General features: G+C 51.9%; 1 protein-coding gene across 1 annotated transcript; it reads left to right on the forward strand.

Moving 5' to 3' along the window:
* The first annotated feature begins 1470 nt into the window (after positions 1-1470).
* On the forward strand, positions 1471-8347 carry ETV7 (ETS variant 7). The gene is given in 8 exon segments (XM_029243283.1): positions 1471-1534; positions 1743-1868; positions 3178-3184; positions 3300-3505; positions 5283-5425; positions 8016-8057; positions 8059-8117; positions 8230-8347. Coding segments are annotated over 8 exon segments (765 nt in total).
* Positions 8348-14528: the final 6181 nt, after the last annotated feature.

Genomic DNA, 14528 nt, shown 5'->3' on the forward strand with positions numbered 1-14528 from the left:
AGGGACTTGGCTGAATCAAGGGACCTGCGAGACTATGGATGAGTTTTAAGCCCGAGACGCAATTAAATATTATTGGAACCTACTGTAAGGGGGGCGGGGCGGGGAGGGGAGGTTAGGAGGCTGAGAGGCTGAGTCCCAACGCAGCGGGTCCAGCCCCGGGACCCAGCGCAGACGAACCCCCACCCCCCACCCCGCCCCCTCGATTCCCAGCAGCCAGGAAGAGGAGCCCTGCGACTCCAGCCCGGACTCTGAGCCTCCCCCTCCCCGAGTCCCCTCAGGACGCGCAAGTCGGGCCCCTTGCTCACCCCAGCCGGTCCGAGCAAGCCGGGCGGTGGGCAGGGGCGAGATGAGGGGCCGAAGTTCCCCTGGACGAAGATGCTGCGCGCAGCTCTTCCTAAAGAGCAGGGGAGGCTCGAAGCGAACCCCTGTGCCTCAAAAGTTGGTCTCGCCGGGAGGGGAGGCCCGGGGACGCGGCGCCGGGGCCGGGCCCAACTTACCTGGCGCGCGGCCCGGAGGGCGGACGGAGATTAGCTGGCGGGGTCAGTCCAGCCCGCGGCGGCAGTTCGGCCATGGGCGCGGCCGGGCTTCGTGCCGCCCTCCCATCGGGCGCTGGGCACTCTGCCAGGGTGGAGGGAAGAGACGCCGAGCCGGGAATTCAAGCTCCGCGAGACCCGGGCTCCATTCTGGACGGCGGGGGCGGGGCCGCTTGGCCCTCTGTCACGTGCCCGGCCCTATTTCAGGCGCCCTAGCTTTAGGGCAGGTGCCCAGCCTTCAAATCATGTAAACCGGCTCTTCTTCTCTGAAAGGGCTCCAGGTCACTGTTTGCCCCTCCAGCCTGCAACCTTAAAAGTTGTAACTTCCCCGTTGACCCCAGCGCCTAACATAGCTTCTGGCAGAAAGGCTGAGATCAGTGATTGTTCAACACTTGGATAAGTGAGACCCTTCTCTTGGGGGAGGGGTGTGGGGGCAGGAGGAAGAGGCTCAGATGGAAAGGGAAGAAGGAAGTTTGGGGAGAACTCAAGAGAAAGGGCAGGGATGAACACAGCCCGCCCACCCAAATACTGCCGCTTTTACACGCTCCACTGTTCTCGACCACCAGCCCCGTTTTCCAGATGCCAACACCCACGCAGGCCTGCGGCTTGCAAACTGCAAGCCCAAGAGTCAAGCCAGGTAGTTCTGCCTCTGGAGAAACAAAGGGCAGTCAGACTGCAGACAGCCTGTGAGGCTGTGTGGCCACTGGGCCACCCGACCAGGCTGGAAGTGCCTCGTCGGATGCTGAAGGCTGAACTCTGTCTCATCTGTGAGGTGAGGCGATTTGAGCCAGAGAGTCAGGCACCCCGTAGCCAAGCCCTCCTCTCTGGGCACCTCCTTGGGGTTCCGTCAACCCCATCCAGCCCATGCTCTCCAGCAACAAGGACGAGCTGCACTGGCTGCGCTTGGCTGCAGCACACCAGGGAGCAGGACTTTGAGATGAACGGCCGAGCCCTTTGCATCCTCACCAAGGACGACTTCCCACTCCGCTCCCTGGGTTCAGGTCAGGGTCACACACTGGCTTCTCTGATGCAAACCTGGGGGAGCGGGGGTGGGCGTGGGGAGCTGTCTTGCTCCCTCCCTCTCCCTTCCCCATTTCCATCCTAAGGCCTCTGCGTAGCATCTCCATCAGCACGAATCTTGTGACGGACATGCCAGCTGACACCTGGTCAGCAGCCTGCCCTCCCGCGCCCCCCCCCACCCCGCTTCAGCTGACGTTCTGTATGAGTTGCTCCAGTACATCAAGACCCAGCGGCAAGCTGTGGCATGTGGGCCCTTTTTCGGAAGAGCTTTCAGGCAGAGGGTGCCCACTCAGCCCTTCCCCTGCTGCCTGGAAGGTGAGGAGGCTCTCTGAGACCCTCCCCCAGATTGGCCTCATCAGAGGGCAGAGCTTCTTCCAGGCAAAATGATGAAAGAGGCAGCATTGTGGGCCAAGCTCCCCATCTCCCCCTGCCCTGCCTCCCCAACTCTCACCCCTGCCCTCTGTGACTGTCCTCTAGCCGAGGGGCCTTGCCTCTCATCTCCCCCTTTCTCTGCTCTCCTCTCCAGCAGAGGGTTGTTTATGTGGCATCCCTCTCTTCTCCTCCTGATCTCTCCATGGAAATTGCTCTCCTCAGGGTCTCCGAGGACCTGCACACAGGGCTGTTCATGTCACTCCCAGTCCTTACTCACTGCTGCAACCTTCCATTTGCTCGGGCCAAAACGCTGGATGTCATTTTTTATTACTTTCTTTCTCTCTCATCCTCATCCCAACTGTCAACAACTCCTGCTGGCTCTACCTTCAAGATCTACCCAGAATCCGACCACTTCACACACCTGTAGTGCTGCCCAGGGTCCAGCCCCTGCCTCCTCCAGAACCTCCTCACTGGTCTCCTTGCTTCTGCCCTTGATCTCCTATGATCTATTCTCAACAGAGTAGCCAGAGATTCGTAAGTCAGGTCATGTTACTTCTTTGCTCAAAATCTTCCAGTGGCTCTCATCTCACTCGTCAAAGCCCCAGTCCATACAACGACCTCCCTGCCCTCTGCTGTCCTCTCCCACTCCTCTCCCTCTTGCTCATGCTTCTCCAGCCACACCAGCCTCCCTGCTCATTGAACAAGCCAGAGACACCCCTGCCTCAGGGCCTTTGCACTTACTGTTCCCTCTGCCTTGCAATCTCTTCTCTACATGCCCACATATCTCACTCATCTACCTCCTTAGGTGTCTGTTCAAATGTTATCATGTCTGTGAGGCATTTCCCAGAATTCCCTATTTGCCTTGTACGGTAGTGCTTTATCCCTTCCCCCCATATTGTATACTACTTCTATTTCCTTTTTTATTTCAATCATCTGTCTTCCTCCCCCTCCCTACCCTACTAGAATATAAAGCTCCATGAGGGCAGAAGCTCTTTTCAGTTTAGTGATGTGTCCCCAACATTCTTAGAACAATGCCTGTCTCATTGAAGGTTCTCCATCAATAGTTATTGGGTGGATGAAGAGGGCACCTGGGTTCTGGACCTGGCTCTGTCACCTCTTGGCATTGTGAACAATTTTACAGATGAGGGAGCAGGTTTGAGAAACTAAGTTACTTGTCTGGGAGCTAGGGTTAGCACCTGGGCTGTCTGGCCCTCACCCACACCCTCCAGTGCTTCCCTGACCTTCTAACCAGGGGCTGGGTGTGGGGAGAGCACTAGGAGTGCAGCCCCACGGGCTCCTGCGCCTGTCACTGAGGGGGTCTGGGTGGGGGGAGGCTCTGGGCCCAAAGAATCGATGGTGCTCCTCTGCTTGCAGAGGGGATCGGGGCCTCCTGCAGCAGCCACCAGCCCTGGGGCTTGCCAGCTCCTTGAGCCATGTGGATGCCCCTGGCCTGGCCAGCTGGCCCCTCAGCGGGCAGGAGTCACTCAGTTTATCTCACTGTGTGGAGCTCGGCTGCAGGGCTGAGGGAGTCTCCTCCTTCCCCACGATGCCACAGGCCCCCATTGATGGCAGGATCACTGGTGAGTAGGAGGCTGTGCTCCCCTGGCACACAGGAGGGAGGTGTGCTGAGGCTGAGTCCCAGAGGTGGGTGGGTGACAAGGAGGGTTATTTTGATCTGGGGAATGAGAGGGTCTGTGCTTGGCAGTGGTGTGTGGAGTGACTCTCCTGTGTGCTGGTCACAGTCTGGTCACAGCGGGCAGAAAGTGCTGCCCGGGATCGCCAAGCCCACCCTATGTCCAGGCCAGGGACGATTTACCAGTCATAGTTCAGACAGTCAGACTGGCCTAGAGCATGCCCCCTCCCCCTTTAAAACTTTATTTTTATAATTAATTTTTAAAAATTAATTTATTTTTGGCTGCTTTGGGTCTTTGTTGCTGCGTGCGGGCTTTCTCTAGTTGTGGCGAGAGGGAGCTAATCTTTGTTGCAGTGTGTGGGCTTCTCATTGCGGTGGCTTCTCTTGTTGTGGAGCACGGGCTCTAGGCATGTGGGATCAGCTTCAGTAGTTGTGGCTCGCGGGCTCAGTTGCTCTGCGGCATGTGGGATCTTCCCGGACCAGGGATCGAACCAGTGTCCCCTGCATTGGCAGGAGGATTCTTAACCACTGCATCACCAGGGAAGCCCAAAAACTTTATTTATTTTTAAATAGTTGAGTGTTTACTATGTGCCAGGCATGGTTCTAAGGCTTTTATTTAACCTCCCAACAGCGCTCTGAGGTTGGTATTATTATTAGCCCCATTTTACAGATAAGGAAAATGAGGCACAGAGAGGTTAAGTGACCTTCCCATGGTCACACAGCAGGAAGTAGCAGAATTGAAGTGTGAATCCAGGCAGTCTGACTCTAGGGCCTGAGCTCTAATCAGGTGATATACTTCTCCATATTCATTGTTAAAGGACTGACTAACAGACAGGTAACCAGATGGACTGACAGATAAGCTGACTGCCTTCCCAAAGTGTGTTTTCTAGTCATGGCGGGGCCACTACATTTATCCTAAGACACCACAGAGGGGGCAGAAACTTAGCTCCCGGGTTGAAAGTGACTGGGAGTCACTGAAACACAGTTATTTAATTTTAATATAATGCTTAACATTCTTTGAGCACTTACTCTGTACCAGGCACTGTGCTAAGGGTCTTTTGGTCGATTATGTTACTTAATCCTCACATCACCCAACATGAGGAAACTATGGCTCAGAAGAAGTCCGGTAACCTGCCCCCCACGCCCGAGCCAGGTGGCCCAGGTGGGACTTATGAGCTTGCGCCCGGGCTCCCTCTGCCACTTGCCCTTCATGATAGCACATTCGATTTTCCAGAACCTCCTGCTAGGGTGCTGGCTGGATAGGATGGATGTTACAATCCTGATTTAACAGAGATCCGGGAGGTTGAGTGACTGGGCCAGGGGCAGAGAGGGACCTGGAGACAGGGTTCCAGCTGCCCGCCACTGGCCAGTGCCCCTGCCACCTGCCCCCAGGCGAAGGGTGTTGGCTTCGGTGTCTGAAGAGCTGGGTTAGGCTCCCCATTCCGCCTGCTCCTTAGAAGCCTGGTGACTGGGATATGTCCATACCTCTCTGAGCCCATTTCCTCATCCCTTCCTGGGGGTAAAGGTCTCCACCTGTTAGAGTCAGGATGATTGAATGAGATGAGTAATGAGGCCCCACGTGGCTGTTTCTGTTAGTACCGTCGTCTTCACCATCCCGCTGCACGCCTGGGCCCCGGCTTCGAGAGCCCCAGAGCACCTTTCTCATGCTCGTCCTCACAGCTCCATGAAGGCGCCCCGTCTGCACCCTCTGTGCGCAACTGCAGACTGCCAGCTGCTGTGGGATTACAAGTATCAGCTGCTCTCTGGCACCTGGTACGAGCCCTACATCAAGTGGGAAGACAATAATGCCAAGATCTTCTGAGTTGTGGATCCAAATGGGCTTGCCAGATTCTGGGGAAACCACAAGGTGAACCTCAGCCAGCGGGCAGGATGGTCTCAACACACATGATAGGGCAGGGGCCACAGTAGACCCCTCAGAACTAGGGGACAGGCCTCAACGGATGGGAGCTTCACCAGCAGCCCCAGAAGTGTTGGGATCATTTTTTTCTTAAATTTTTTTTAAATTTTATTTATTTAGTTTTTATACAGCAGGTTCTTATTAGTTATCTATTTTATACATATTAGTGTATATATGTCAATCCCAGTCTCCCAATTCATCCCCCCACTCCCCACCCTCACTTTCCCCCCTTGGTGTCCATACGTTTGTTCTCTACATCTGTGTCTCAGAAGCCTTGCAAACTGGTTCATCTGTACCATTTTTCTAGGTTCCACATACATGCGTTAATATACGATATTTGTTTTTCCCTTTCTGACTTACTTCACTCTGTATGACAGTCTCTAGGTTCATCCACGTCTCTATAAATAACCCAATTTCGTTCCTTTTTATGGCTGAGTAGTATTCCATCGTATATATGTACCACATCTTCTTTACCCATTCGTCTGTCGACGGGCATTTAGGTTGCTTCCATGACCTGGCTATTGTAAATAGTGCTGCAGTGAACATTGGGGTGCATGTGCCTTTCTGAATTATGGTTTTCTCTGGGTATATGCCCAGTAGTGGGATTGCTGGGTCATATGGTAATTCTATTTTTAGTTTTTTAAGGAACCTCCATATATTCTCCATAGTGGCTGTTGTTGGGATCATTTTATTTTGGGAGATTCCGAGGGACAGGCAGTTACTTCTTGAGGATGGGGACTGTCCCTGGAACTCAGGAATCTTGCCTTCTAATTGCTTAATTCCACCTTTCCTTAGCATTTGAGGCTTTCAAAGCACGCTTGCATGAATCGTGCATCGTTTGCTGTTAAGCCAGATGAGGAAGCTGGTACCCTGGAGGAAGCTGGGACAGAAACCCAGGTCTCAGGCCCTGCAGAACATCAGCTGTCAGGGCTGGAAAGGCCTGGGGATGACCGAGGCCAGCATTCCTAACGTGAGGAGCGCCCATACCTAAATGGGTGTCTGCCAGGGGATTTTAGGTGGTTTACTCCAAATTCTAATAATTATTTATTTTAGTAAGCATTAGGATTGCAAAATTTAACTACTTTGTCAATCTCATGATTGACAGTGATGATATAAAACCAGTGTGCTAGTCTATAAATAAATTCATTTAGGTTAAAAAGAGTCTTTAAAGAAAACTTAACAATAATGATCAGGCTTCCCTGGTGGCGCAGTGGTTGAGAATCTGCCTGCCAATGCAGGGGACATGGGTTCGAGCCCTGGTCCGGAAAGATCCCACCTGCTGTGGAGCAACTAAGCCCATGCGCCACAACTACTGAGCCTGGGCTCTAGAGCCTGCAAGCCACAACTACTAAGTCCGCATGCTGCAACTACTGAAGCCCTTGTGCCTAGAGCCCGTGCTCTGCAACAAGAGAAGCCACCACAATGAGAAGCCCCGCGCACCACAGCGAAGAGTAGCCCCCGCTCGCCGCCATTAGAGAAAGCCCATGCACAGCAACAAAGACCCAACACGGCCAAAAATAAATAAATAAGTGAAATAAATTAAAACAAACAAACAAAAGACCAATAACGATCATCTGCAATATATAGCATCTCCTAAAATATGGCACAGCATGTGATTGCCAAGCATTGCTCAGAGGGCTCTGCCTGTATTAACTCACTTAATCCTCACCACAACCTCATGGGGTGGATATTATCAGATGGGGAAACTGAGCCACAGAGAGGTGTGTCAACTTGTCCCAGTGTTTGCAGCCAGTAGGTGGCAGAGCAGAGACCTGAATCCAGACCATGTAGCTCTGGGCACCACCCTGTTTTGTGGCCTCTGGGTAGTGCTGGTGGCTGGAAGGATGCAAATGACTAAAGTTTGGGTGTGCTTATCTGGAGGGAGGGCAACTGAGGCCCCAAGAGCAGCAATTCCATTTAGTGAGCACAGACCACATGTTAAGCACTGTGCTAAGTGCTCTCATGGATTAACTAATTTAATGCTCACAACAAATCTGTGAGATTGATGTTTTTATCTTCATTTTATAGCCGGGGCAACAGATGCAGAGAGGTAAAGAAACTTATCCAAGGCCACACAGCTGCCAAATGGTGGAGCTGGAGCTTAAATTGACACCAAAGCCCAGCCTCTTTGTCCCTACTCTGCACAGTCCACTCCCCAGAGAGAGGAAAAACTGACTTGGTCAAAGTCACACAGCTAGGTGGCAAGGCCCTCATGCTACCCCACCATGCTGTCTCTCCTACTAACTATATATTTGTTACTACTTGTGACATTTGCCATTTAAAAGCAACATGCAATTCACTCCTGGCCCATGGGTCTCAGTCAAGTAGGTGACAGAACCATCCCATTGTTTCTTTCCACACCCCCTACCCCGGCCTTCCCCTGCCTTTCTCCTTCCCAATGCTTGAGAACTTTCATATTCCCTAACAGACCCCTGGGCTGAGGGGCTTAAGAAACCATCCAGTCCAACCTGCTCCCTCCCAGGCCTGGAAGGAGCAGGGTGGGGAGTAGGGGCTGATGTGGGGCTGCTTTTCCTTCCAGAAGCAGGTGAATGTGACCTATGAGAAGACGTCACGTGCCTTGTGCCCCCTACCATAATCTGAACATCATTAAGAAGGAACCCAGGCAGAAACTCCTGTTCAGGTGAGTGGCCTAGGGGCCAAGATGCCAGGCGGAGTGGAGCTGGGGTGGGGTGGCCTGGAAGCCCTCTGCAGCTGGGGCACGGGCTGATTTGCAGCTGGGGCCTGAATTCCAGGTTTCTGAAGACACCCAGGAAGATCAATCAGGAAAAGGGCAACAGCAGGGAGCTTCTGGAGAGCCAGGAGCAGGACAGGGTGGACTTCAAGGAGGAGATGCTGGAAGTCTCTCTGTGAAGGACATGTGGACTCCAGACACCGGGCACCAACAGGTCAGAGACTGAGTCTCCCACGAAGGCAGCTAGCTGTTCCTCCCTCCTCCCAGGGCAGCAGGGAACCCCAGCTGGGTTTTGCACTCTCGGATCAGAGCTGGTGTCTCAGACCTCAGAGCTGCCTGGGGATCTGGAACAGCTGAGAACCGGCAGGCCTCACCTCCAGGACACTGTGGGGGCATTCTTTGGGTAGGGCAGTGCTGGTTGCTAAGTGGGAGCACAGGGAGTGAAGTTTCTCCCTACCCTGCCCCTTAGTACCTGCCCAGCTCAGGAGAGGAAGCCAGTCGCTGAGAGAACATCCAGCCCAATTCCTTCAATTTACGGAAGAAGGAAGCAGAAGTCCCTCACTGAGCCTCAGTTTTCCTCATCTGCAAAATGGGCATGCTCATGAAAACCACCCTCAGGGGGCTGGTGCATGAAATGGAAAAAAGAATTACTGCTTTGTCAACCTTAGTAATGATAACAATGATGATGCCTGACAGTTAAGTGCTTACCATGTGCCAGGCCTTGTGCCAAGGGTTCTACCTATATTTTATCTCATTCAGTTCACATACCAACCACCGGAGGTTTAAAGATGGGGAAATGGAGGCAGAGGCTTGCCGAGCTGGGATGCTTCCCTCGAACCCAGTGCTGTGACCTGTTTTCTTTTAGTGCCTCTGAACGTAATGGGCACTTCTCAAGCAGAGGCCATAGCCCTACCTCTCTGCCCTCAGCATCTTCATAAACAGTTTATTTCACCTGGCCCAACTCCCTTGTCCTCAGTTTTCAGTCCTTGGCGACTCTGATCATGACCCAGTAAAGATCGCCCACGCCGCCCACATCCTGGCTTCCTATGCTCCTATACCCGTATCTGCCAATTGACCTTGGGCAAGTTATTCTATCTCTTTGGAGCCTCATGTTTCTCATCTGCAAAATGGGGATGCTATTCCTAACCCGACCTCACAGGATTCCCAGAAAACTTGAATAAGACCGTAGCTGTGAAGTACGTGACTGCAGTATAAGGAGTTAAGAAAACTCTGCAAACCCAAAGCTGCTCTAAAGCATGAAAATGCCTCTGCTATTGGTTCAGCTTCTCCTCGATGCTCCCCAGCCCCCCAGGTACCTCCTGATGGGGTCAGAGCCTCTGCCCTTGCAACCCCGGGGAAGCTGGCGGAGAAAGGGAAGGGAGTGTTTTCAGTTCATTGAAAACAGAACTTCCTGGATTCACATCTTCTTTTCTGGAAGGAGGAAACCACCTTTGCCTCTTGCCTCCAGCGGGTCAGGAAAACATCCCCACCGGCCACCCCCATCTGGCTGGGCCTGATCTGGCCTTGGGTCACTGTAGCCGAGAAGCTGATTTGGGACTCAAAGCTGTGACTGCTCATAAGCAGGGAAAATCCTGGCTTAGTCCCGTCTTGGGCCCTGGACAATTCCACACTAGAAGGGGCCAGGCAGGGGCCTTGGCCAAAAGGTTTAGCAGGAAAATCCTAGGCCCCTTTAGTCTTCCTGAGACTGTTCCATCTCCTTGACTTTGCTCCAGGATGAACCCATGCCCCATAGCGTTTCTCATCATCCCCAGCCCAGAACTACATAAGTGGACTGGGAGGGACCATCGAAATCAACTTGTCCAGCCTCTCCTCTTACAGACAAGGCAGCTGAGGCCAGAGAGGGGGAGTGACATGGCCAAGGACATACAGCCCAGCTCAGCGTGCTGCCTCCTCACGGTGCCTCATTTCTAATTGTCTCGCATCTCATGGGTCCAAGACGTAGAGGTTTAAATGAGAGGATGGAGTCATAAGTCACTTCTTCCAGTTATGATGTTGGCATCTGCCTGCTGTTGTGTTAATGGTTGTCAACAGCTGCATATCCCAAAGACTATGTCTTTACGGCGGCGGGGGGAGGGGGAGTGTTAAATCTCACCCAACGCTGGGACCGTTGGGGCCCGGAGTGAGAAGTGGGCTTGAGCAGGGTCCACCACCCCAGACCCCAGATCCCTGGACTCTCCACTCAGCTCTGGACTGAGCTGCACCCCGTTTCCCCAGGAACTTTAGGCCCTGGTCTGGGATGGATGCCTGGGTGCCAGGAATAAAGGGATTCATTCAGCCTTTCCTTCCATGAACATTAATTGAGCACCTCCTGTGTACCTGGCACGAAAGGAAGCTCTGGGTTTATATCCATTTTTTACACAATTAAATTCCTGAAAAGTGGTGGGTCACTGAAAACAACATATATCAAGATGGACTTCCTCACAAATCATCTTAACGAGCAGGAAATAGAGTCCCATGGTTTGAAAAAGTAGCCAGCCACGTCCTTTTTTGCCAGATTACATTAATGTCAACAGGAAATAAAGAGTTTATGGAAAAAAAGTGAGTGTATTAAGAAGTTCATGATACAAGTCACTGTCTCCATCCAGTCGAGCCATTTACAGCACTAACCCAGGAGCATGGGCTCCATCACGTCCACCTTCTCCTTATGTGGATTCTTTTTTTTTTTTTTTTGAGATTTTTTTTGATGTGGACCATTTTTAAAGTCTTTATTGAATTTGTTACAATACTGCTTCTGTTTTATGTTTTGGTTTTTTGGCCACGAGGCACGTGGGATCTTAGCTCCCCAACCAGGGATCAAACCCGCACCCCCTGCATTGGAAGGCAAAGTCTTAACCACTGGACCACCAGGGAAGTCCCTCCTTATGTGGATTCTTGCCAACAAAGTCTTTTTCTCTTGAAAGAAAGCTCCAGATCTAGCACTTCCCCCCAGCTTTACTGAGACATGATTGACATATAATGTTGTGCAAGTTTAAGGTGTACAATGTCCAGCACTTTCTCCCATCCTAGTGGCCCTGCCACGTCTCAAGGCTCTTACTGCAGGAAGCCTGGGCTGATGCTGGTGACCCAACGTCTTTCTCATGCAGGATCCTAGTTGTGACAGCCTTTCTTGGCTTCTTCCTCTGGTTCCTCCCTATGGTGTTAATCTACATTTTCTAGTCAAGTGTTCTCTCAAGTTTTATAGAGACACACAGAAAACACACACACTTACAGAGCGAGGTCCTGATGCCTCCAAGCCATCCGGGGTCTGGCGGTGAACGTGAAGGTGGCCCAGGCTCAGGAGGAGCCCTGTGCAATGCTGGTGTCAGGTCCCCTCGGTCCCCTCCTCCACGCTGGCTTGACCACTCAGTTTGATGACCTCTGAACTAAGCCACTCCTGGGACAGCCCCAAGATTTGGGTGGGGAGTTTTGAAGTGGGTTGTCCTGAAATCAGAATGTGCGTGCTTAAAAAATATTTTTAGTTTTTAAAATTTTATCTATTTATTTAGGCTGCACCACTCAGCATGCGGGATCTTAGTTCCCTGACCAGGGATCGAACCTCTGCCCCCTGCAGTGGAAGCTTGGAGTCCTAATCACCTGACTGCTGGGGAAGTCCTCAAAATATGTTAATCGTGATCTTAATTTTTTAAATTCCCTAATGCTTGTAAATTAACTGCTCCTATGGGGAGGGCTGGGGGTGGTATACAAAGGAGAGTTGGGCCCTGCCCTTGGGAAGTTCACACATCAGTGGGGGAAGCAGAAGTAGCTGATGAGCGGACTTTGTTGCAGTCCCCAGGGGGAGGTCACTGAGAGGTGAATGTGGAGAAAGTAGTGGCTCTGGTGAATTCTGCTTGGGGGGCAGGGGCAGGGAGAGTGTCCTAAGGAGATCACACAGGCTTCTGCTCTGTTTTTCTCCTTCCCTTTTGGAGGGGTGAAGTCTGGAGGTGCAGTGTGGAGGAGGGCCTTCTGATCATGAGGGGTCAGGGAGAATGTGGCGTGCAGGGCAAATGGGAGCAGGGCAGACTGCAGAGGCTCATCCCTGCAGGAGGGCAGAGGGGGTCCCTGAAGTTCATGCTGGGGTCAGCCTGGCTCACTCAGACAGGGAAGCAGACCAGGATTGGGGCTGAGACCCTGAAAGGGTGAGGAGAGAGCCTTTAGGAAGAGGGAGGGGGCCGTCCTGTGTCTGATCCATGAGGAATGCAGGGGGAAACTCCCAACAGCACCACCTGAGCATAACCCTGCGGCAGCTCATGCTATGAGGATATAAAGCATTGCTTGAAGCCCGTCCACAGGGAGAATTCAGTTGTTCACCCAACAGACTTTACTGGGAAGCGCAGTCCCAGGCCCTGTGCTGGCCCTGTGCACCATGTCACAGGAGCCCGACTGGCCTCTGACACCCATATCTAGGCTTGGGATGGACAGTTGATTAAAATTGTGCTCTTTTCTCAGGAATGAAGTGAAACTGGAGGGAGAAATGGTGAGAGGAGCAGCTGGCCTGGGATGGGGGCACGTTCCCCGCAGGGGCAGCTGAGCCCTGTGGTTCACTGCCCAGAGCAGAGTCTGAGGTGGGAGCTGGGGCCCATTTCAGGGTTTTAGGAGGGATGAGCAGAATCCAACACTCACCTCAGATGGAGCTGCACTGACACTCAGATGTTTTCAGGTCTGTTCACATTAAATGAACTTCGTGTGGTAAGGCTAATGCATGGAGCTCATCATGGCTTCTACTGGCAGTTACAGAGGCCTTTGATGATAATAAACGATACAGTAAGATAATAAGCAAATAATAGTGTAACAAACATAATGAAAATATGCACTTTGGCAGACAAAATCTTTCCGAATCTGATACCCATGTAGCAAAAACATGGAGATCTTTTTGTTTTGTTTTTTTACTTCTAGGCAAAGACAATTCAAGGTCACCCCCAAATACAAAGATGAGTGGAATGAACAAATGAGCCTCCTGCTGCACCCTTCCCCCGCCCTCAGGTAGCTTCCCAGTTTGTCATCCCAGGAATCCGGAATAAAGTGTGGGAAGGACGCATTCCCTCCAAATCCAGGGATATGCCTCAGCAACTCCTGAGTCCTGTTAATAAGTCCTCCCTGTACTAGTGACCTCTCTGACGCCTGCTGGTGCCTGGCCCAGTGCAGGGCGCCCCCCTGATTTCTCACAAACCCTGTGGTCTAGTCTGGTTTCACTGCTTAGGATTCTAGGGACACTCAGGCTGCAGGCTTCTCTCCATGGAAGAGCCTGCAGTTTAAAACCATGTTCACCAGGTGGCGCAAAGCCTCTTGTGTTGGTGTTCGGGCCACTTTCTGCTGAGCGTCTGTTCTGTGACAGAGCATGCCCGCCCTCTCCTACTAAGATGTGAGTACAACTCTCCAGCTCAGGCATGCTCTGTAAGGAGACATCCAGCACCTGCTTGAATACAGGGATGGGGAGCTCACCACCTCTCTGGGCAGAGTTAGTAGCAGGAGTGAGGGTGGAATTGAAGGTACCAAAAAGCTACTTGTTCAGTGATGTCACCCACCCTTTCCCAACCAGCAGGGCAATGGTTTCTGAAATTCCTAGATTCCCAGTCTCTTTGTTGGGAGTACCTTATCTGCTTTTCTTATCACCTTTTCCCTGAGTAGTTTACCAACTTTCTGAGCAGAGGCCAGAGGTGTGTCAAAAGTCTATCTACCCTCACCCACACACTCAGACACTGATTTGGAATCAAAAGGACTGAGGCTCCCTCAGTTCCCTGGTGGCTTTTAGTGAAGTCAGCCTCCTGGGCCTGTTTCTACATCTGTAAAATGAGTAACAGCATCTTCTGCCCTACTTGCCACATTTTCTTGAGAAACTTCAAATGAAATAATGTATTCATTTACTTCACAAATATTTATTAAGCACCTACGATACACTAGGCACTGTTCTAGAAACTGGGGAATACAGTGGTAACCAAGACAGATGAGTAAGTGATAAACACAGCATATGGTGTCAGGTGGTGATGAGCACCATGAAGGAAAGTAAGACAGAGTTAAGTGAAGGGGCCAGTTTTAAATTGAGCTGCCAGAGATGTGAAATGCTTGTGAAAGTAGAAGCAAGTCATCGTCACGTACATCAACTTTCCCCCTGCAGTCTGCTATTTATTTATTTTTGGCTGTGTTGGGTCTTCATTGCTATGCACGGGCTTTCTCTAGTTGTGGTGAGCGGGGGCTACTCTTCGTTGTGGTGCGCGGGCTTCTCGTTGTGGTGGCTTCTCTTGTTGCAGAGCACGGGCTCTAGGTGCACATGCTAAGTAGTTGTGGTGCACGGGCTTAGTTGCTCTGCGGCATGTGGGATCCTCCCGGACCAGGGCTTGAACCTGTGTCTCCTGCAATGGCAGG

Source organism: Monodon monoceros, unplaced genomic scaffold, assembly GCF_005190385.1.
Source record: "Monodon monoceros isolate NGI ecotype Baffin Bay Population unplaced genomic scaffold, NGI_Narwhal_1 Super_Scaffold_3, whole genome shotgun sequence".
Taxonomy (NCBI): Eukaryota; Metazoa; Chordata; class Mammalia; order Artiodactyla; family Monodontidae; genus Monodon; species Monodon monoceros.